At 35.9% G+C, this 23563-nt stretch overlaps 1 protein-coding gene and 1 long non-coding RNA gene across 9 annotated transcripts in view; one reads left to right on the forward strand and one right to left on the reverse strand.

The window, feature by feature from the left end:
* The window catches only part of LOC137250787 (uncharacterized), an 865562-nt gene that overhangs the window by 836091 nt on the left and 5908 nt on the right, over positions 1-23563 (forward strand). For 7 of the 8 annotated variants that reach the window (XM_067784276.1, XM_067784274.1, XM_067784273.1 and 4 more), the window contains one exon: positions 6678-7789. In XM_067784276.1, coding sequence (XP_067640377.1) covers positions 6678-7708 — 1031 coding nt within the window. In that variant the 3' untranslated portion in view covers positions 7709-7789. The remainder of the gene's footprint in view (positions 1-6677; positions 7790-23563) is intronic. The other variant, XM_067784278.1, reaches the window with a different exon arrangement.
* The window catches only part of LOC137250794 (uncharacterized), a 195319-nt gene that overhangs the window by 140604 nt on the left and 31152 nt on the right, over positions 1-23563 (reverse strand). The window lies entirely within an intron of this gene.

A 23563-nucleotide genomic window follows, 5' to 3' on the forward strand; every position in this document is an offset into this window, starting at 1 on the left:
GTTATCCAATCAAAGTTAATATACTCTGTGAGCTTTGCTCAACTGAGTATAAAAATTGTCAGTCACTAATGTTTAGCCATTATAAAAGAACAAGAGAAATATTTTTAATTATTTTGAAATTTGCTCTCGAGTAGAGGGAATATGTGAAAAAAACACCTGCGTTTTTAAGGCAAAGTTGGCAAAGCTTTGCAACGACAATGAGTTTAACCTAAAGAATTGAGGTTAGCTGAGAAAACAGCTGTGTTTTTTCACATGAATCCTAAAAAAACGCTTAACGAAAATTAGGCACAGTAGTAGTGTACCGCGAAACAGTAGAGAGATAAACCTTTTCGGTCATAGTGTATAACGCATATCAAAATTAGAAGTACTGATTAGTGGAGACACACTTTTTGTTGCTAATTTAATTAATGAGCAACAGTTTCTTTCATAGGTGTAGATAACTTGCGCACTTAGCTGTCTATATAAAGTTTAAGTGTATATGAATTTGCATGTAAAAAAACAGAACTAAACCTATATGTTTTCTTTAGTGTTGGCTCTTTTTCTACAAAAGTTTGGCACCAATAAAGACAAGTGGTGTGGCATTCCTGACACACATGTTAATCTCTGTATGCTATCTTTGTATGTCAGTTGGCTTACATTTAACGTTTGCAAGCTCTCGAAAATTTATGTGGATTTCATCAACTGATAATATTTTTGCAAATTATTTTTCGTGAAATACTTTAGGGAGGAATTCGTAATCACACAAAAAATCTGCACCCTTACATATGTACATACATATACCGCCTGTCCATCCATTATTTGAAAATAGCATGTCTTTCTTTCTTCGCCTTTCTGAGTAATTACGTTAAAGACAGTCGGCATTACGAAGTGATTTATTGGTCTTAGTGGAGATTGTATAAATCGTAATCACCGCCTTGTTCCTAGTACTTATTGATTTTTATTTAGCAATTTTGCTAAGAAAGGGAAACATTGGTTATTGCATCTTTTGTAATTTGGTTCATTTTCACATTTCACAATTTCACAATTTGCATTTCATGACATTCAAATTTCCCTATTAGCATAAATGCCATCAATTTCATACCCAATTGCCTTTTGACCATAAATTTTATTACAAACCGCCTATCGTCTGCTGAAAATTTGAATAAAGTTATTTGCTTGCGTTTAATTATGATAACGAATATTTTATAATACTCTAGGAAACCATTGAAGGTACAAAGACAAAAATGTTTAGTTGGCGCTGAGTTGTCCAGACGATTTAGGCTGAATTCAATAATGATTGCTGACCATTCGTTTCTTGCATCAGCTGACGTTATTAATAAATAACAAAGCAGACTTTCAAATTCTTTCCCAATTAGTATACATAGTTTAGTGGGTGCCTTTTCATACATCTGTCGTAATTTTTAGGCAGGGGTGGATCCAAAAAGACATTTTGTGGGGGAACATAACGATTTTTTCGGGAGCCATCATGAACATAATCGGGGGTAGCGCCTAGCGATTTTTTTTAAATGTTATTTTTAAGTCAACTGAAGAAATCGGTAGGCTCAACTGAAAAAAGTTCAAGTTAGCATAATTTATCCATTCATTGGTCTATCCGTCAACCTATTTCTCAAAGAGTCATCATCAAATTTTTTTTGCTATAACTTTTATTTAAAACTAGTAAAGGTGTCTAAGTTCGGGTGTTACCGAATATTATATATTCAGCGTGAGCTTCAATTGTACATTTCGTTTCAGATAAATTACACTTCTACACGTGGCACTGCCCGTTTAAAAAAAAATGTCTCCACATTTCGTCATATAATAAAACTTGATAAGTGATATATCATTGATTCAAAACCATTTTTTGCTAAGTTATAGTTTATTATTCTAGTCTATGACCCTTTTAAACTTGTTTTGTATCTAAGCTGTCGTGGCCTTTATCCGATTCCATCCATTTTTACTAGGAATGCTTTCTGCTATGAGGAAAATATGTGTACACAATTTCATTACGATATGTTAATTTTTCTTCGAGTTATGGCTCCCGAAACATAGAAAATTTCTTAGTCATAAAAGGGGCGGTGCCAGACCCATTTTCAAAAATTTTAGTGTTTTCCAATTTAATGTTATAATTCAATTTAGAAAATAAAATTCTGTTGATACAAAACTCTTTTTCGTTAAGATATAGCTTATTATTTTCGTCTACCACCCTTTTAAAAATCTTTTATATAAAAGTGGGCGTGGTCTTTAACCGATCTCGTCCATTTTTTCTAGAAATATTTCCTGCTATAGGAAAAATGTGTGTACCCAATTTTATTACGATCCATTAACTTTTCTTCGAGTTATGGCTCTCGAAACATAGAAAATTGCTTAGACATAAAAGGGACGGTTCCACGCCAATTTTTTGAAATTTCAAGTTGTTCCTATTTATTGTTAGATATCCATTTGGAAATGAAATACAATTGATACAAAGCTCGTTTTTGCAAAGATATAGCTTGTTTTATTCATCCACGACCCTTTTAAAAATCTTGTATATAAAAGTGGGTGTCATCATTAAGCGAATTTTTCTTCAAAGCATTCCTTATAGTAAAGACAACCTCTCCGCCGAATTTTACTACGGTAGGTTTAACGGTTTTTGATTTATGATTAATAATACTTGTAAAATTAATTTTATCACAAGTGGGCGGTGCCACGCCCATTTTGAAAAATGTATTCAAATTTTTATCGATAGTCTCAGTATCAGTCCACACATCAAATTTGAACATTCTAGGTGTATTATTTACTAAATAATCAGGTTTTTTGTTTTTCCAAAATGTTATATATATAAAAAGTGGGCGTGGTTATCATCCGATTTCGCAAATTTTCAATACCAATCTATTCTGGGTCCAGGTAAGCTCGTGTACCAAATTTGGTGAATATATCTCAATATTTACTCAAGTTATCGTGTTAGGGGACAGACGGACGGACGGACCGATAGAGGGACATGGTTTAGTCACATTTTTTTTCGATAATGATGATTTTGATATATGGAAGTCTACATCTATATCGATTCCTTTATACCTGTACAGCCAACCGTTATAGAATCAAATTTAATATAATCTGTGTGCAAAGCACGCTGAGTATAAACAAGTAAGGAAGGCTAAGTTCAGGTGTGGCCGAACATTACGTACTCAGCTGAGAGCTTTGGAGACAAAATACAGGGAAACTACCTTGTAGGAAAATGAACCTAGGGTAACCCTGGAATGTGTTTGTACGATATGGATATCAAATGAAAGGTGCTAATGAGTAATTTAAAAGGGAGTGGGCCTTAGTTCTATAGATGGACGCTTTTCGAGATATAGCCATAAAGGTGGACCAGGGGTGACTCTAGAATGTTTTTGTACGATATGGGTATCAAATTAAAGGTATTAATGAGGGTTTTAAAAGGGAGTGGGCCTTAGTTCTATAGGTGGACGCCTTTTCGAAATATCGCCATAAAGGTGGACCAGGGGTGACGCTAGAATTTGTTTGTACGATATGGGTATCAAATGAAAGGTGTTAATGAGTATTTTAAAACGGCGTGGGCCTTAGTTCTATAGGTGGACGCCTTTTCGAAATATCGCCATAAAGGTGGACCAGGGGTGACGCTAGAATTTGTTTGTACGATATGGGTATCAAATGAAAGGTGTTAATGAGTATTTTAAAGGGCGTGGGCCTTAGTTCTATAGGTGGAAGCCTTTTCGAGATATCGCCATAAAGGTGGACCAGGGGTGACGCTAGAATTTGTTTGTACGATATGGGTATCAAATGAAAGGTGTTAATGAGTATTTTAAAACGGCGTGGGCCTTAGTTCTATAGGTGGACGCCTTTTCGAAATATCGCCATAAAGGTGGACCAGGGGTGACGCTAGAATTTGTTTGTACGATATGGGTATCAAATGAAAGGTGTTAATGAGTATTTTAAAACGGCGTGGGCCTTAGTTCTATAGGTGGACGCCTTTTCGAAATATCGCCATAAAGGTGGACCAGGGGTGACGCTAGAATTTGTTTGTACGATATGGGTATCAAATGAAAGGTGTTAATGAGTATTTTAAAGGGCGTGGGCCTTAGTTCTATAGGTGGAAGCCTTTTCGAGATATCGCCATAAAGGTGGACCAGGGGTGACGCTAGAATTTGTTTGTACGATATGGGTATCAAATGAAAGGTGTTAATGAGTATTTTAAAAAGGAGTGGGCCTTGCTTCTATATGTGGACGCCTTTTTGTGATATCGCCATAATCGTGGACCAGGGGTGACTCTAGAATGTGTTTGTACGATATGGGTATCAAATTAAAGGTATTAATGAGGGCTTTAAAAGGGAGTGGCCCTTAGTTGTATATGTGAAGGCATTTTCGAGATATCGACCAAAATGTGGACCAGGGTGATCCAGAACATCATCTGTCGGGTACCGCTAATTTATTTATATATGTAATACCACGAACAGTATTCTTTCCAAGATTCCAAGGGCTTTCGATTTCGCCCTGCAAAACTTTTTCGTTTTATTCTACTTAATATGGTAGGTGTCACACCCATTTTACCAAGTTTTTTTCTAAAGTTATATTTTGCGTCAATAGACCAACACAATTACCATGTTTCATCCCTTTTTTCGTATTTCTTTATAATTATGGCATTTTTTTCATTTTTCGTAATTTTCGATATCGAAAAAGTGGGCGTGGTCATAGTCGGATTTCGGCCATTTTTTACACCAATACAAAGTGAGTTCAGATAAGTACGTGAACTGAGTTTAGTAAAGATATATCGATTTTTGCTCAAGGTATCGTGTTAACGGCCGAGCGGAAGGACAGACAGTCGACTGTGTATAAAAACTGGGCGTGGCTTCAACCGATTTCGCCCTTTTTCACAGAAAACAGTTATCGTCCTAGAATCTAAGCCTCTACCAAATTTCACAAGGATTGGTAAGTTTTTGTTGGACTTATGGCGTTAAAAGTATCTAAGACAAATTAAATGAAAAAGGGCGGAGCCACGCCCATTTTGAAATTTTCTTTTAGTTTTGTATTTTGTTGCAACATATCATTACTGGAGTTGTATGTTGACATAATTTACTTATATACTGTAAAGATATTAACTTTTCTTTTCAAATTTGAATTTAAAAAAATTTTTTTTTAAAAAGTGGGCATGGTCGTTCTCCGATTTTGCTAATTTTTATTAAGTAGACATATAGTAATAAGAGTAACGTTACTGTCAAATTTTATCATGATATCTTCAACGACTGCCAAATTACAGCTTGCACAACTTCTAAATTACTTTCTTTTAAAAGTGGGCGGTGCCAGGCCCATTGTCCAAAATTTTACTAGTTTTCTATTCTGCGTCATAAGTTCAACTCACTTACCACCGAAATTTTCGATATCGAAAAAGTGGGCGTGGTTATTGTCCGATATCGTTCATTTTAAATAGCGATCTGAGATGAGTGCCCAGGAACCTACATACCAAATTTCATCAAGATACCTCAATGTTAACGGACAGACGGACGGACGGACATGGCTCAATCGAATTTTTTTTCGATACTGATGATTTTGATATATGGAAGTCTATATCTATCTCGATTCCTTTATACCTGTACAACCAACCGTTATCCAATCAAAGTTAATATACTCTGTGTGCTCTGCTCAACTGAGTATAAAAACGGAGTAACAGTTATCAATATATAATTCCAAGAACTATAATTTAGAAAATTGCATACTAATGGCTTCTGGTTTACAGTTTACAAAACTTTTAAATTTGCTTCTACTATTTAAATGTGGACATTGCCAAGTCTATTTTCCAAAATGTAACAAAATTTATGTTAAGCTTTTTGTATAAAAACAAGCTCTATACTAAGTTTCGTTAGGATTGGTAAATTTTTGTTGGATTTACGACATTAATAGTTCTATAGAGAAATTACTTAAAACGCTCCATGGGCGATATATGCTACAGGGGTCCGAGCTGGTCGATGCCGACAAATGCCTAATCGATATCTCAAAATTCAGGGACTATCTTGCGCTCAAACAGACGGACTAACATGATTCAATCAACTCATATCATCACCCTGATCAGTTCGACATGCTTATGGGTTGGGCTATCATTTCTCCTTTAGGACAATTTTGAAATTCGTAACAATATCGTGAAAGGTATATCGATATAAATTGACTGTAAATTCGCCAGCTGTTAACATTTTAATACGTGCTGGTATGAAAAAACTGGGAATATATGAGTGAATTATATGACCATTTAGGAAAGACTGAACGTTGTGACCTTTCCATATGGTTATAACTTCAACTAACATTGTGGCCATTTGAAGCGGTAAAAAGATCAATTGGTGTTATGGCTGTTGACATTATGTCATATTTGAATTGTAGGCACAGACTTAAAAAATACTCAAGACATTTTTTAATTTATTATACTTGAAAGTTAAAAATGTTGCGTCTCCTGGTTCATACAGACTTTTGCGTGGTTCCGAGAAAAATTTACATTGTTTTTTAATAACCCTAATAAGTAAGTGTATATCTCCTTTTGCTTTAATATATCTATTTATGTGTACTTATAATTTATACTGGTTGTTGTGTTACATAACTCAACTCAAACAAACAAACCCACAAAGCTGTACATAACATTTGCTACATATTTAAATACACCACATACAAGTTTATATTGATTTTTCTTTGTATTCCATTTTTGTTTTTTTCCACAGCAGATACGCTTCACATTAAATACCCGCATGGACCAGTCGCAGTTGAAATAAATCGTTTACTCAATGCAACATCAACAACAACATTGGACATAGCATCGGGGGGCAAAAGCACGCACGGTGGTATTAATTTAGGTAGCAAATGGCGCGCAGAAGTACCGAGTAATGAAGGTCAATTGACTAGTGGTAGAGGTGGTGGTGGTGGACGAGCCGGTGGCTATCAACCCGACTTGTTGCCCGCGTATAGCAACATCCATAAGTTAGGTAACAATAGTAACAGTAACATTTATGGTCATGCCAACAACAATGCGGCCAACAATCAACAAGGACAACTTTATAGTCCGATAAAAGCAACGAGGACAATAAATCTACACGATGACCAGCAAATGTCACAACAACAACAACAACAACCCATTACGGCCAAAAATAAATATAATGTAAATGTACAAGAGTACCTCCAGTCCAGATATGGTGCCGCAAGCAAACCCAGCGAAAGGACTTTACGACGTGGTGTCGAGGCAGCGCTCGCGATAGCAACAACCAGTTCTGGAGGAATTGCACTGACCAGCACCGGCTCATTGCCAACGACAACTGTCAGCGAAAATGGCACAGCGCCGCAAGCGGAAAGTGGCTTTTCAACATTACAACGACATAGCAAATCAGTTGCACTACCACCCCGCACACCCACCGATACCCACTCGTATACAAATGGAACCCAAAGTACGTTTAACAACAATAGTTATGGCTATGAATATCGGCAACCACCTCCACCACCTTACAATTCGGCGCATCGTACGTCAAATGGCTTGCAGCTGTTACAGCGTCGCACCAGCATTAACAATGAACAAAATAACGAGCACATTAGTGCAACAAAAGATCTGGGCTATCGGGAAGGGATGGGCATCAGCAACAATTATGGTGGTGGCATAGGTGATGGTGCACGTCAAACTATAGTCACCGCTTCTTCATCGCTACAATTCCTCACAACAACGGGTTATGGTGGCAATGTAATGCCACAACGTCAGTTGCTTTGATTATCCACGCAGACTGGTGTGATGAGGTAGAATATTGGGCGGCTGCTTTAATCAGCGACTTTAACGACGGCATTTAATGAGGTGAGTTATGCTAATTAAACGAAATTTTCTAGGTAAAGTAAATTTTTTAAATATATTTCACCGAAAGTATTACACGTTTGATGAAACCCAAATTTTCTAAGAATTTGACTGCTGAACTGACTGACTTAATTTTCTATTTATATATCTAAGTTTAAATATTTGATAATATCTTGGTACAAGCTCGACTGAAGTAAAGCCGGCCTTAACAAGTTAGATCGGCTTCATACTAAGCTGCAGAGAAATGGGGTCGTAAAGAGGTCTGTGCAAGGCCACAAAATCTGTAAATACAGGACGGTAATCATTAACCAATTGCTAGGCGGCTCGACATGGGATCAGAACTTATGCAGACGAGATTTAAGTCATCATAAGTGGCAGATGTTTACCAACACAAGCCCGGGTTAACGGAGAACTCGGAATAGCCCGATCTGAGAGTGGTGACCATAGAAGAAATGTACAGTACAAAATATTTTGACAGTAAATTTTGGAGGAAACTCCATGTAGAAGAGATAGAGAGAGAGAAGAAAAGCTCTGAAGTACTGTATGCATGTTGGGGCTGCTCGATTGCCGGTAGTATATCTATAGCAGTATAACGTCATCTTATATAGGGAGAATAGCCTACACAGTTCTTTGCCTGAGCATCGAAGGATCTTTGAGGACCGCAGTAGAGTCGGATGGTTGTTGAAAGTAGGTAGAAATGGGTAGATCATACCACAATCATGTATACCGATGGTTCATAATTAAAGGAAGGGTCGGGTGTGCTGTTTAAATAAGAAGATCCTACAGGCCGCTAGATCAGTCTGGAAATTGTAGCCACGAAGAACACAGCAGAACTTTCGAGGAAGCCTGCAGCTCTCGTTGAATTGACGGTATGTATCCCAATGCACTAAGGGGAAATCAAAAGGATGCTGGGATTGCATATGATCTATCAAGCAGCGTGTGGATAAAAACCCGTTGCTGCGAAATTTCTAAGATTATGTGCGAATATTTCACTTCCAAAGTTGCTCATATATCTAAAGACAGGACATTTAGGTTCATGTTTATCCGCACTGGTGGTCTGATTCTTTTGACGATCTTACAACGTCCAGAAGGCGGCTTTTCAATAGAGCTAGGAAGGTGAGTCTGTTAATTTATAAATATAAAAAGGGATAGCCAAGCGAGTTTCATTGAAAAGCTTCTTCGAAAACGTGGAAGATTCCAATGAATCGGCGGGGCTAGGAAAGATACTCTCAAGGAGACCCGCCTATTTAGGGTATCTGAGGGACAATACTGGGGGCTGGTCAATGAGTAGCGAGGGATTCCTAAAGCTTTTATTGAATAATAATTTTCCTATGTCTCAATTGCGCAGAAGTCTCCACTTGCACAGTCGGCGATTGTTGGCTATGCAGCATTTCCTGCCATTCCCCTATGAGAAAGTCGAATTGCTTTGGGTATCGATTCGTTCAAGCCCTATATGTCTCCGGGCCCGGATAAAATCAGTTCTGCGCAGCTTCAAATTCCTTTAGGACATGCTGCCGCTGGTTGGCCATAATTTCCACAAACTGCCATAGTTTCTACACATCGACTTAGAGAGTAGGGCGTTATTTAAACAAATTCTAAGACGGAATTAAAAAACATTTTTTTTTTAACGGCAGCCGAAATACGCTCATATTCGACTTAGGAATTGTTAAAGAAAATCCATTTTCTACCCAAAATATTCGAAGAAAAGTAAGAACGGCAGAGCGGAACGTGAGTCACTTTGGCTCAAATTGTAGCTAAGAATACTCAATAAAATCAGAAAACAGCAAATAAAAATTTCGAAATTTCCGTAAAACTTTTTTGAATTTTCAAATTTTGTCGACAGAAAATTCAATTCAACGAAATTCTTAAAACATCTCCACTGCTATTTTTGTGTTCATCTGGCCTTCTTTCGAAAAGTATCCATTTGGAATAAATCTCTCCATTTGGCCCAATTAATAAATAAATAAATGTAAGGCACGATAACCTCCGCAGAGATTTTAGGCCGAGCTTCTCTTCCAATTTGCGTTGGCCTTCTCTTGATTTTTCCTACAAATTGGCGGGACGGGACCTACATGTATGATGACTCCGAACGGCATCTGCAACACAGATGAGTTTTCACTGAGAGCTTTTCATAGCAGAAATACACTCGGAGTGCTTCCCAAACACTGACGAGGGGCGACCCCGCTTAGAAAAATTTTCTTCTTATAGAAAAACTTGTTTCTAAGTCTTTTTTATGTAGCATTGCGCCGGGGCGTGCACCCAGGATCTTCGGTGTAGATGGCGGAGCACGCTACTTACACTACGGCGGCCGCCACCAATTGGAGTATGAAAGTTCGAAAGTACAGCAAAGGAATATCTACACACTGAAAAACTGCAGCAAAAAAAGGTTTTATCTATTGTTTTAAAATCCATGACAAATTTGAAATTGCAACATCAATATACTTTAGAAATATTTTTTCTAAACGAGACCGCCTTTCGAAAGTTGGTATGTATTTCAGATGAGTCGGTAAAAAGGAAAGAGCAACCGACTTTAATCTCATTCAGGGCATATCGCGCAAAAGAGGTCTTTATAATTTTCTTCTTTATGAAATCATATATTTACGAAAAGTTTTATAAAATTTCCTAACCACTCGTTACTTATTCACTAACTCTCGTTAAAATTTCTCTTCGTGTGCCACTAATTGGACGTTCCTAGAAAATTGTCTTAGTTACGAGTTGCAGAAATATTCGCAGTAGTACTTTGTAGCAAAAAGCACAGCAATTGCTTCTGTGAAATGTGCGAAATTTCTAGTAATACCGCTTTGATAGACTCAGAATAAGCAGAGCTCAAAACAACACCACTAAACAACAAGACACACCAGCACACTCCTACCATCTTTAGTATGACAGCTTAGTATCGACAGTTTACTTGCCAACAAGAAAGGTGACCTATTTCTGTATATACTTTGGCAACGTTGTAAAAATCAAATACCAACAGCATCAGCATTTCACTTCAATTGAAATTCAACGGCAAAGGAAATAATTGAAGAAATAGTAAAAGCTAGAGTTAAATCATGCTGATATACATATGTACGTATGTATATACTACTATTAAATTTGGCTATTTTGCATACCTATGCATTACTACATACATAGTTATATATGCACATACGTATTTGCGTGTTGTAAATATGTATTTCTCAATGCAACCGCAATCAAAATTACAACAAACAAATCGGGCAACAATATTCGGCCGCACTACAAAATACCATGGTTGCTTCTAAAGAGTGCTGACTGTGAAATATATGACTGATCATAAAAAGTAATAGCATACAATTATAAGTTTTAACGTAATTTGAACTAGTCTTAAGAGAACCGACGACTACTATTCACAAGCTAAAGAAAAGAATGTCTGCTTTAAAATACAATCCGTTTTCCGAGAAGACCTCTGACCGTAGCAAACAAAATTACGTAAGATTCCCGTACAGCTCAAACCTTTCGTCTTAAAAATACAAATCTAGACGTCATCTAACAGAAAGTGTGAAACTCTATCACTGAAGTACTAGTTTTTAAAAACTATATCGTAAAATAATCTTACTGAGAGTAGTTTGAAAAATATGAGTTGCATTGCATCGTTGTATTACCAAATACTTTAAGGGTGGAACTGGATTTCAGTTGCTAAGCGAATGGCTGAACGCCAACGAAAAGCTACAAATGAGCCATATATCGATCTTGGAAATTTCCTCCAGAAAGTCGAAAATATCCGGACCGAGATATGTACAGCACGTCCTCGTCAACGCTGGCCAGTTGACCATAAAGTGACGGAAAGATTACCCCCGTTGACCTCCACACAGTTAAATCAGCTGTAGCTGTACAGCATATAAAGGTATCCGCATGGGCTCGTATTAGGCTGTGCCCTGTTAACACGCCAGCAACCATGTTTGGAGTTTTTTTTTGTTTTTAAATCCGAATAGTTCATCCGAACGCTTGGCGCCAACAATGGTTAATAAATAACTCCACAAAACGACAAGAGATGCTGCCAGCCCAGCATTTGCCAAGCTGGCTCGAGGCCTACCTGTTCAGGAGCAGAGCCAGTCTCCACTGGCAGATGCAATGGGAAAATGAATCAACCTGAAAGTAGCTAGGGATATCCTTATGAACTGAAACCAATATAATTTGTATCTTAAAATATTAAGATGACACCGCAAGTAAGGACAAACAATCTTTTACAGCCATCGAACTCATGGCGACAGAGCTTAGCGCTTAGCGTCTCCCTCTCCCGCAGTGGTCGTGCAGAGCAAACTTGCAGCTTATACCGAGTTTATGGCAGAATATGCCAGTCCCAACCCTACCGACCATCGTGGACCCATTCGTTAACTGCCTCACTACACTCCCAGCAGTCTATCCTGCCAGGTATGTAGTCGAAATCGGTCAGAATTATGTAGTTCACTTTATTCACAAGCGTGCGTTGCAGCCTTTTTGGAAAAGTGCTCTCCATCAGATCAGAGAATTGGCATGATAACCATATCGCACAGCCAACGTACCACCCTTTGAGAGAACAACTATCATTTTCCAATCGACCCTTAAAAGGCAACCGAAGACTTTCTAACTCTCTACTCCACATAAAATTTATATGGCAGCTTTCTGTTAAGGATAATCCCAAGAAACTTAATCCTTTTAAACAGCATGAATGATATTCCCGAAAAGAATATGGTTATAATTCCACTCAAGAAAGTTGAACCACTGCGTAAGCGAAACGAGCTCTCGATCATGACACCTAGCTAAGCCGGAAAATGTTCCTCAGTGCATTCACAAACCTCTGACAAGAGCTGCCAGGTTATCGACATAAGCACCTACTTGGCAGCCCCTTCCTTTTAGTGCCTTAAGCAGGTTTGTAGTTACCTCTACCCTGAGCAGGGGAGATACAACCCCCTGTAGTGCTCCTTTTCACTTTTCTATAAGCCGTGGCCCTTCCCTGGTCTGCTGCTATAGTTATGCCACTCAAAAATATGTTGAATCATTCCACTTGAGTCGATTTGAATCCCAGTGTTTAAAAGGCCCTTTATATGGCCGCTGGTAGACTTTTTTAAGGCTCCTTCCATGTCCCCCTTCTTCAGTTTGAAACCCGAATAAAGAGCTGATTTCGTACACCCGCCTCTTCAATAGCTGTATTGAGATGCCGAATATTTCTCTTGAGGAGTACTGCTCCTTAGGTGAAGACCAATTGCACGTTCCGAAACGAGAACGTGCTGATTGATCTGTATTCATTGGGAGAGTCCGAAGAGCCTTTTCCCGGTGACTTTAAATATATTCCAAGAATAAGGCAAACAGCACAGCAGCAGACTTTTTGCGTAAATGGGAGCCAGTGAGCTGCAAGGAACCTCACTCTACAACTAACTAAGAAAACAAAATGTTTAAAGCTTCCATTTCATTTTTTTAACAACTTCTGAAAAATAAAGCAAACACGAAGAAAGACTGTCTGTTGTGGTGGGCAAACCCTTACTATTCGTTTAAAAAAGGAAGAAATAAAGCGAAACTGAAATAAATATCTTTCCATGTTGGCCGGGATACATCTTTCTCTTCTTTGTAAACCTTGCACACAGTCCTCAGTAATCTCGGCCTAACAACAATATTCGCTTATATATAAATGATGCCCAACGTGGGGCCTTTGATGCACACGTAGCTTCTGTCAACCACACCTTATCGTTTTTCCTAAAGCCAATGAATTTCGAACGAGTTAATTTGATTGCGATGCTGTGATTCAACTTATATTTGTGTAAGACAAAGTGAATTATGGACGTTATAGGTATATATGTATGTATATTTGTAAGAGAAAGTAGTGGAATGATATAGCTACACGCCTGAATGCCTTAATGACAGATCAGCAATTCCTGTTGCACGTGTGTTGCCGTTTTTTATTTCCAATAGAAATGTGCAACCATCATCACGATAGCGCTGATAGTCACACGTAACAAATACAATAACTTGTACGCTCAGCTCAATTGGCCTCAATGTTAGTATTAGACGGTTTCAAGTTGAAAAAAGAAACTTTCAGTGTATTTGATTTGGAACAAAGCGTTTTGTTTTGATGGTGAAATTTTTTTGTTATCTTTGTATGGAAAAAATGTCAAAGCTTCACATTGTGTTTGCAGATAGGACGTGGATTTATTATTCGTTATTAGCTACCTTTTCAAACGCGGGGTAGTGAACCTAACTTTATGAAGCCATGCGAATCTTTTTTAAATGAACTTTTTTTTTTACGAAACGTTCTAATGTGCATGTATCACTTTGCGCGATATGTATGTTTTAATACTTGTACATTCTCCAAGGTATATATTTTGGTTGAAATGGATACACTCTTTCTATGCTATTTTTTATTAACTTTCTATATTTTTAGCCTCCAAACAAATTCAAAGGATTTTCCCATGCAATAAGTTGAAACAGAAAATTTACATTCCGTTTGCTTATGATTTATGTGGCGTTCCCTTTCTTTGTTTTGTTTTTGGAACATCCTGCGGTTTCTGCTATGGAAAGTTTTTAGGTTAAGCGATTTGGAAAAATTGCCGTTGGCTTGTAAGCAAGAAGCGTGAATTCCAAGTACTGGTGAAGTTTGATTCGAAGAAATATATATACATATGAGTTTTCGAATAAATAACTCAAATATTCAGCATAGCAAATGTTCCTTATAAACAACACTACTATGATAGTAGTACTTTATAATTAAATTACTCGCGTACTTCACCTATAGCTTTTATACTCACAGCTGCGGTGTTCACCTATTTCTTTCACGTACAGCCTTCGCAAATAGTTGTGCAGTGACACATCTTCCTTGTCTGGCCTTGACTTGCTGTCTGCCTTTACCTATATGAACCCTGCCACATGTCCCAACATAATGCTATAGTGCAGTGACTACACTTACGCTTACATTTGTACTCCATCATTAAGCAAACTACCACTCTATTGCTAATATTGGATTCCCGCATAACTCTAGGCCAGACGTTTATATATCAAAAATGTTAGTATAAAAAAGGTGAAAACAATGACTTGTTTCCAATTGTGTGACGGCAAACTATCTGAGAAATTTTCCTATGTCTTTTGAGTGTTTAATATTAATGCTTTCTTCAGTATTCTTAAGGTTTTCTGTTAAGAATTGAAGTGAACACATTAAAAAGAAGTTGAAATTAAAACAAGCATTCTCAAAATGGAAAGATTGAGAACTGAAAATCTTTACCGATGCCTAGGAGTACTGACAAACCTACAAATATTGCTCAAGATATGGATTCTCGGTAGTCTGTACGAGGCGAAAAATTTATATCACTTTTAAATAAAAACGACTGTATTTCATATTGTTTTCATATTATATGTACTTGTCTCCAAATGGAAGTGTATTGAAACCTTTAAATGCTGTCAAAACTAAATCTAAACTAAGCTGAGATAGTAATTTTTACCTTTACATTTATACAACGACTTGTTGAATAATAAAAAATATCAAGTAAAAAATATCTTTGCTCGCTAAAGTATGAGAAATATATATAATATGTATGAAAAAAATTAAATGAATAAAAAATTTTATGAGCGCTCTTAGCGCAGAGGAAACGGAAGTGCGACAATAGACAATGTTTCAAAGTTGAAACTTATGCGCTTTCATGGCAAAAAGTCAAACAAGTTAGAATCAAAAGCCAAGGAAGTATGCCATTATAAAAATGAAATATTCAAAGAAATTTTATTTAGAAGTCATTGCTTCATACGCTGCTAGATCTTTGTGCGTGGTATATTTGTATGTATGTATATACAAATACTTACAGTTCTTAGCAGTGTTGCCATTTTAATCCAAATATTTTATAAGTAGAATCTACGCTCGTTGGGGGTATCTTTTATTTTCGCTTCCATAGCTGGACAATTTTACTACTTTAAACATGATATTCTTGCTAAATGTATGAGTAGGAGGCCACCATGGTCGGTGTTAAAACCACATCAATGAAACATGAAGCTAAAGCAGATGTAAAACAGCGTATGTATTTAAGGTAATCAGCCCTGTTAGTGTGCGCATAATGAACATTAATTTTCACTTTTTAAAGCTATGAGTTAGTCTTATATCGAAAGACTTGCCCATGACCTTAGCGATTTCGCAGATCTCCTTCAATTCCCGCCACTACTGCCTAATTGCTCATAAGCTTCTTACGTTGAATCAAAAAATGTTTACCATTTAAATTATATCTATTACAATAAATAACCATTAATTTCTTTGTTTTTGTTTTTTTTTTTAATTAAATGATTAATAAATTTTTTATAATGAGTTAGCGACTAATTAATAATTAACCAATTAAAAATTAATAATAATCAAATAATTAAAACTGGTGAAACAATTAAAATTAATCATATGATTAATAAAGATAAAACGGTTATTACTAGAAACCCATTTTAATAGTTTTTCCTGTTTTTTGAGTCGAAAAAGTCCTCCTAAAAAAATGTCCCAAATGAAATTCATGGGATCTCGGGTATACCAATGGCACCTTTATAATGGACCATGCGTCGTTTTAACCTCTAAGACCTTTTCTAAAAAAAAGTCCACAAATAAAAGTAATATCCGAACATTTATTTTTGAGGACAAATAAAAGTTTGGCCCTTTAAATATTTAACTGAAGTTTTGATCAAAATTCATCAGTTAAATGTTCCGCTTTTTATTTCCGATAGTTTAAGAAGGAACCTACATCAATTTGTAACTGTAACTCTAAAACCAATCTAAAACACGTTTTCCAAAAATAGCTTTAACTCAGGAGAGCTTACGAAAATTTCGACCTTTTTGTCGAAAAAATTTTCGAGCAATTTCCAAAATTATCTGAATTTTCTGGGCATTTTTAGAATGTGATCGTTTTAAATTTCACCATATTCAAATTTAAATGACTTTCTTCCATAAAAAAAAAAAAAGTAATGCTCCCTTTGTATAAAAGTAAACGCAGAACAACTTTTGAAAAAAGTGTTCAAAATCAATACGAATTTTAATACTTAGAACGTTCACTTCATTTTTTGGAAAAACTGACTGGGCTAAAAAACAGCTTACTCAAAAATTATTACAATACTATTATAGAAATTTCAAAATTTTGGTGAAGTTTTTTCGAAACATTGAATTTTTCGAAAACTTTTCTGGGATTGATTTGCATAGTTTCCGTTACAAAATGTATCAAAAATTTTTCAAATACTTCAAAAAGTAAAAAAAAAAAATTGGGCGCCATAGCCTCCGAAGAGGTTTTCGGCTAAGCAACTCATCTAATTTGCGTCGTACTACTTTTAATTTTTCCTACAAATTGGCGGGACGGGACATACATATTTTATGCCGACGCCATCTGATGAGTTTTCACTGAGGAGCTTTTCATGGCAGTGAAATACATTCGGAGTGCTTGCCAAATCACCTCGCTTAGAAAAACTTTCTTCTAATTGAAAAAAATTGTTTCTAAAATGTTGATGTTACCTTTCCCTGGCGTGACCCCAGGATCTTCGATGTGCTGCGCTGGGCACGCTACCACCACACCTTGGCGGCCACGCAGACTTTATCGAAAGCAAAAAATTTGAATCAAATTGAAAAGTTTGGATAAACATTGACACTGATATTTTCGTGCTCACTACTGTACATCATTATTATAACATTTTTAGGCTTTACTTTGTTTGTCACGCAGAAGAAAGGCATTGTTTTTTCGCCATGCCTAACGGCTTTCTTTCTCGTTGGCTTAGAAAATAATGCAGTTGCTATCAAACGTTTGAACGAATGAATGTTAAGATGGTTTGACTGTTGGCTGAGCTGTGGTGGATAATGAAACATTTAAGAAGCAGAAGATGGTGCGACAGCATAAATTCAGTACAAAAGTAAAAAAAAAGTTTTACTATAGGAAACGTTGAGCATGAGGAGGTGGTTTTGGGGCAAGACAGTTTTATTGTTTACTGAAGTTTAAATGTCGTAATATTTTAAAAAATGCATATTTTATCCATCTGTGTGGAATTCTTGATTTTTTTCCAAACAAAAAGTGTAGTAGTAAAAAATTTTGTTGTTGAGTTTTGTTTGCGTTGGATGAATTTTTGTTTCATTTATTGCTCCTACTTGTGCTGTCATTGCGATTTATGGAGAATATTGTGTCTAGTTTATATTTAGGTTGGGGGAAGAATCTCGAATGTTTATAATAACCTTCATAAACTTGTGACACAATAATGTCATATAACGCAGTCATAACTCATATATAATTTAAATAAAATAAAAGCTATATTTTTTAATTTATTGACAAAACTCTTCAAGCGTATGATTATGAGTTTACAGGTGATAGGTGATAAGAGACGAAAACTAAAATGGAACTTAAGACTTTCCTAAAGGTATAGAGTTTTAAAAGAAGGCGTAGATGACGAATGGAGGAGAAACCATTGAAAGAAAACAATTTTTAGGCCAGGGTCCACATAGCCTTCATGCTCGATCAAATTGTTAAGAACCCCTCGGTTGAAGGTGCGTGGACATAATTCTGTGGCCACAAGCGCTAACAGTCTAAGTTGAGTTAAGAGTTTTTAAAATCACACAACCAAATACAAGCAAAAAATTATATGTTATAAGTGCAGTTTACAGTTTGCTCAAACCTATGTAGCAAGTGTTAGTCAGTTAAAATCAATCCTGCTTAGCATTCGTTTGTATTCATGGGTCCAGCCAGACCTTTACGTATGCATATAGCATATATAAATATCAAATGTTATTCAGATCCGCCTAACAGAACAGATTCGCCTATTTTTGGTTTTGCATTATTTTATGAAGTCCAGCGAAGGTTTAAATGATAAGTATGATAAAAATATTTGAAATTATCGCGGAATATCGTGTGCTGGGATGTTTCAAAGTTCGTCAACCACTGTTCTATGTTTCGAAATCACTCAACTTATTGTCCTGTATATTTCCGATAACTCCGCCTTGACCCTATACAAAGTACGAACGGTTTACAATTTTTACTTACTTTCCTTACAATGACACAAACTTTCATATTTAAGTTTTTGTTTTTGTTAAAGCACACAAAATTTTACTTTTAAACATAGTAAGCTTATCAATTTCTACTTTAGCATATTACCAATAACCTTTTATTTTTTCATCTTCTTGGTTTTATCCCCTCTCAACTGCACCTCAAGTTTTGATTTTAGTTTTTTTTCTCGCTCTCTTTAGTTGTTTATCTGTTCAGCTGTTACACAGAATGTCTTTTACATTACCAAATATCATCGTGCTACAAAAATGTGTTTGTTTTTTATGGCAAGTTTATTTTGTTGCACAACATTTCAATCATATTAGAGAGTGTGCAAATTCTGGATTTCCGTAAGAAAAAAGGAATATCAAAGCTGTGCTAAAATCGAAAATGTCACAGCAAAGACAATCAAATGGCAGTTGTGGAGCTAAAATACGGAGCGCAACTCATGTGAAAGAAAAATTGCCGAAAAATCATAGAAAATCCAAATTTCAATTCAATTGTCAACAGTTGTTGCAAATGCGTGGACTATACTAATATGTTTGTGTATGTAAACAAATTGACATATATATAAGGTGGTGCAAAATTGAGTTTAAAACTTTATTCAAGTATTCCTTTGACCAAATAATTGCTGGGAGTTAATATCCTTTAAACTCAAAAAAGGCTCGACTGATTTCGATTTTTTGTTTCATCTTTATAGTTCAGAAAAATGTTTTTTTTTTTGGAAATAAAAGCGCTTTACCTACGATATTATTTAAAGAAGTCCTTCAAATCCTATTATAGAGATTGCATACATGAGCTTGGGTGCAATGGGAGTGCCAGTGACAGTTGGGGTGAAACTGGTAGTGGTAGCGGGAGTTGGTGTGGGAGTGAAATTGGGAGTGAGAACGTGGGTGGGAGTGACTCCTGGAGTGGTAGTGGGAGTGATAGTGTAAGTAGGAGTTGGTGTGGGAACATCAGTGAAAGCTGGATTTAGAGCTGAAGTGGGAGTCAGAGTGGGACTAGCATTCATTTAGGTTGAGCTTCATATCATTTATAAGAATAATGGGCCTTCTGCAGACTTAAACTATCAATGTACATCAACACTTTGGAGTGAGTTAACATACATAAAAGAAACAATTTTTATTAAACAAATTAAATAAGGTCAAGTATGAGTACCAAGTACTCCCCAAGATCGGTGTGTAAACATTCAAGTAAAAAGCTAATTTTGTTTAGTTAATTGTTTGAAGCTTAACCACAATAGGTATAAATTTACCAGAAATTACTACTTTGGGGGTTTTTGGGAAGAGCTTCGCCAACTTCTTACCGATACTGGCATGTTTTACTTAAGTATTGCAAATTTTACAACACTTTAAGCTATGTTTAAAGTTTTCAGAGTCTGTCTCACCAGGAAGTTAGCTAAAGCTTTAAAATTTTGAAACTCGGACGAGTTTTATAAATATAACCTTACAGACGATAGTTGTTGCAACTTTAATGAGTTTAGTTAGCTCCACGGGAAGTTACTCATAAATTGTTTGCAAAATTTTCAAGTAGTATACTAGAATTTGCGGCAAACTTGAAAGCCACCTTACATAAAGAAGTAATAATAAAAATAACATATTGCCAACGAAGTGTGCAATTATTGAGTTTGGTAATAGAGTAAACGAGATGTGATCCAAAAGTAATGATATCGGTTTTTTCGTTTAAAATTAAAAGAACAATAAAATAATCGTGCTTTTATTGCTTAGATATACAATAAATCAGGAAAATAGTATATTAAATATACTTTGTATCCCAAGAGCTATATTCATATCAGTATAAGTTGACTAGAAGGAGACTGGGTTAAGGAGGTTAAGTTGAAAAAAAAAAAAAAACAACACTAACTGAAGATGAACTTCGTGAAGAAGATAACTCATATGGTAGAACTCAAAGAAGGTCTTTGCGCGTTGGGTGCAGAGAGTGATAACCGACGAGGAAAAGGGGAACGAGGCCACATACTAAAAGCACATCTGGAAAAGAAGAGGTTTTGTGAATATGAACGAGACCCACCATTTTGATAGCGATATAAAGGATAATGTGAAGAACGCTGCTGAGAATTTTTTTGATAATCAAGAAAAGAGGTGAAGTAGATGTTTCGACTTTCTTGGTGGCTATGTGGATAAATTAGTTATGCCTATTACAATACTAATTGCGTTTTTTAACTAAAATTGTTCACTCAGCGTATTTAAAAAAAAAAAATAATAATAAAAAAAAATTACTGCGACTGGGTATAAAGAATTTCTGCATTACCAGCATGATTTTTACTTCTATATCTGCAAGTCTTTATCAACCACAGTTGTTTGCTTCGCTGACTGCTTTCTGCACTTTTCTTTTAAATATCATTACAATATCAAACGATTGTAATCTTTAGATTGGTTTTGCTATATTTTAGTTGAGTCTTTAGAGTTTGTTTAAGGAATCGCTGCTTTAGAATATGTTTACATATGTACAAACATATGTAAGTATACTAGACAATATTGAAATAAAGAAAAAAGCTAATTCATCGTTCCACTATTTTAGACTTATGCTTTACAGTTCAACTGCAAAAGTTTAAAAAAATTGTATCTAAGAAACTTTGTATAGGGTTCAAGAACCTTTTTTTTTTTTGCCTTTAAAAAAATCATACTATACGTAAAAGGCGAACTTAGTATGTATCCTATGCAAGAAATGATAAAATTAGGAATGGTCCACTGAGCGAAAATCGTTTACAACTTATCATTGGAATAGGATTCCACGCGCTGCATTTGCCAGGCTAAGACTCTAGGTACTAGAAGTGATACAGTTATCAGATCTAGCTAAAGTCCTACAATGGTTCTAGTGCCAAGAGGACGGATTTTTTTATAATATAGATGCTGGATTCTGACCGGATTTACTAGTTTTGTTGTTAAACAAACTTCTGGTAGTACTATGGAGAAATTCAGCCTATGCGAGGTCTTCACAAACCTCACCTAATTTTCATAGCTTAAACTACGTAAACCAATCTAAAAAAGATTTAACAAAAAACTCTGAAACTCGAGAAAATTTTTTGACAATTTCGGTTGGATTTGGATGAAAAAGCAGATGAACTAGCTAAAAGGGCGCATGCCTTTATGCTTGCTCCATAGACGCCCCAATTAAATTGGGCGAGATTAAGAGAAGGCCAGAGGTGCACGTGATTGACCAAGCGGGAAAAGCATGGCTACAAGCGCGGGGCTGTAAAGTGTCGAAGATTATGTGTAGGTCTTACAACCTTAGCCTAACAAAGATGCTTCTATCATTAAAAAGAGAGGACCGTAGACTCGTGACGAGTATTCTGACTGGACACTGCCTTCTGGCGTCACGTGCCTTTAATTTAGGCTTGGTCAGTGATAGCAGATGTTGGAAGTGCGGGTTGGAGGAGGAAACGGTCGAGCACGTTCTACGCTTGCCAGTTTAGGACCCCAGTTATTAGGAGTGATAAGCTGTCCGGTCTGGATTCAACAAGTGCCTTAGATCCTAGAGAGCTTCTAGTATTTGCAAGCAGATGGAGTTATTTTATAACATAAGTCCTAAATTTTGGCAGGGTTTTCTAATGTGGTCGTTTAACGAACTTCTGGTAGTACTATGGACACATTCAGCCTATCCGAGGTCTACACGAACCGGCTAATTCAACCTTACCTAATTTTTATATCTTAAACTATGCAAACCAATCTCAAAACTATTTTTTAGAAAAAACTCGAAAACTCGAGAAAATTTTATGAAAATTTCGTTGGTATCTCTTTGAGTTTTTTCGGGCATGTAATTTAATAGCCTAGTCAATTGAATAAGATATAGGTCCCAGGACAAAGCAATATCAAATTTTTAAAAACTAGTTTTGTTTTAATTAGAAACAAGATTTTCAAATTCGTTTGGATTTCACTGAATTTTTTCGGGTATGTTATTTAATAGTCCAACCAATTTAGTACCGACATAGCATAATTTTTAGGTCTCTCAAAATTTGTATTGTTTCTTAAAAAAATAGTTTTTTATGAGGAAACCAGTCTAGAAACCCTTCCAAAAAAAGTTGCCTAAAATTAATCCGAATTTGGAGAGACATATATGTAACTTGTGCTTTGTCAAACTAAAAGTTATTGGGCTATAATCAAAAAAATTCAAAGAAATCCAAATAAAAAGTTCGAAATTTTCGATTTTTTTTTTTTAATAATTTTGAGATTTAGTTTCTTTGAAAAAGAAAAAGAAAATATATGGCAGCTGGCTTAAAAAATACCCAAAAGTTTTTTCTAAATAATTGCAAACTCGATATTCAAAACTGTCATTATAAATCTCAGTAGGATTTGTACCTCACAGTAATTTTTTGGAATTTATAAAAGCTCTCATTTTGGTAGAACTAACACTGGAGCTTTTTAACAAAATAGATTGTACCTATGCGGCGTTACATGCTTCTCAGAAATGCATGCGGATTACAATTCAGTCGTATTCAAGCCAGTCTAGTCCTACTTGTTTTTGTTGTTACAAATGGGTCAAACTATTGTAGCCCACATGTAGCTACTGTGTGCTTGCAGCTATTTCATTATGTTTGTTATGCTTTTGATATTCTTTTTTTGTAGTTTGGCTGTCTTTTCCTGCAGTTTGAATTTGCAATTCGATTGTCATTTGTGCTGAAATGCCTTGTAACAAAATGTCATTAAATGCTTAACTTTTGAACTTTTCCTATTCAGGTTTGACAGTCTCGATTCTTAGTATTTCCCTGCTTTCTCAATTCGATTTTTTTTACAAATTTTTGTTATTGTTGCCTACCTGTTTTACTACAAATATTAGTTTTCTTACCTTTCATACAGCAAAC

The sequence above is a fragment of the Eurosta solidaginis genome, chromosome 4 (genome assembly GCF_040869045.1).
Source record: "Eurosta solidaginis isolate ZX-2024a chromosome 4, ASM4086904v1, whole genome shotgun sequence".
Taxonomy (NCBI): domain Eukaryota; kingdom Metazoa; phylum Arthropoda; class Insecta; order Diptera; family Tephritidae; genus Eurosta; species Eurosta solidaginis.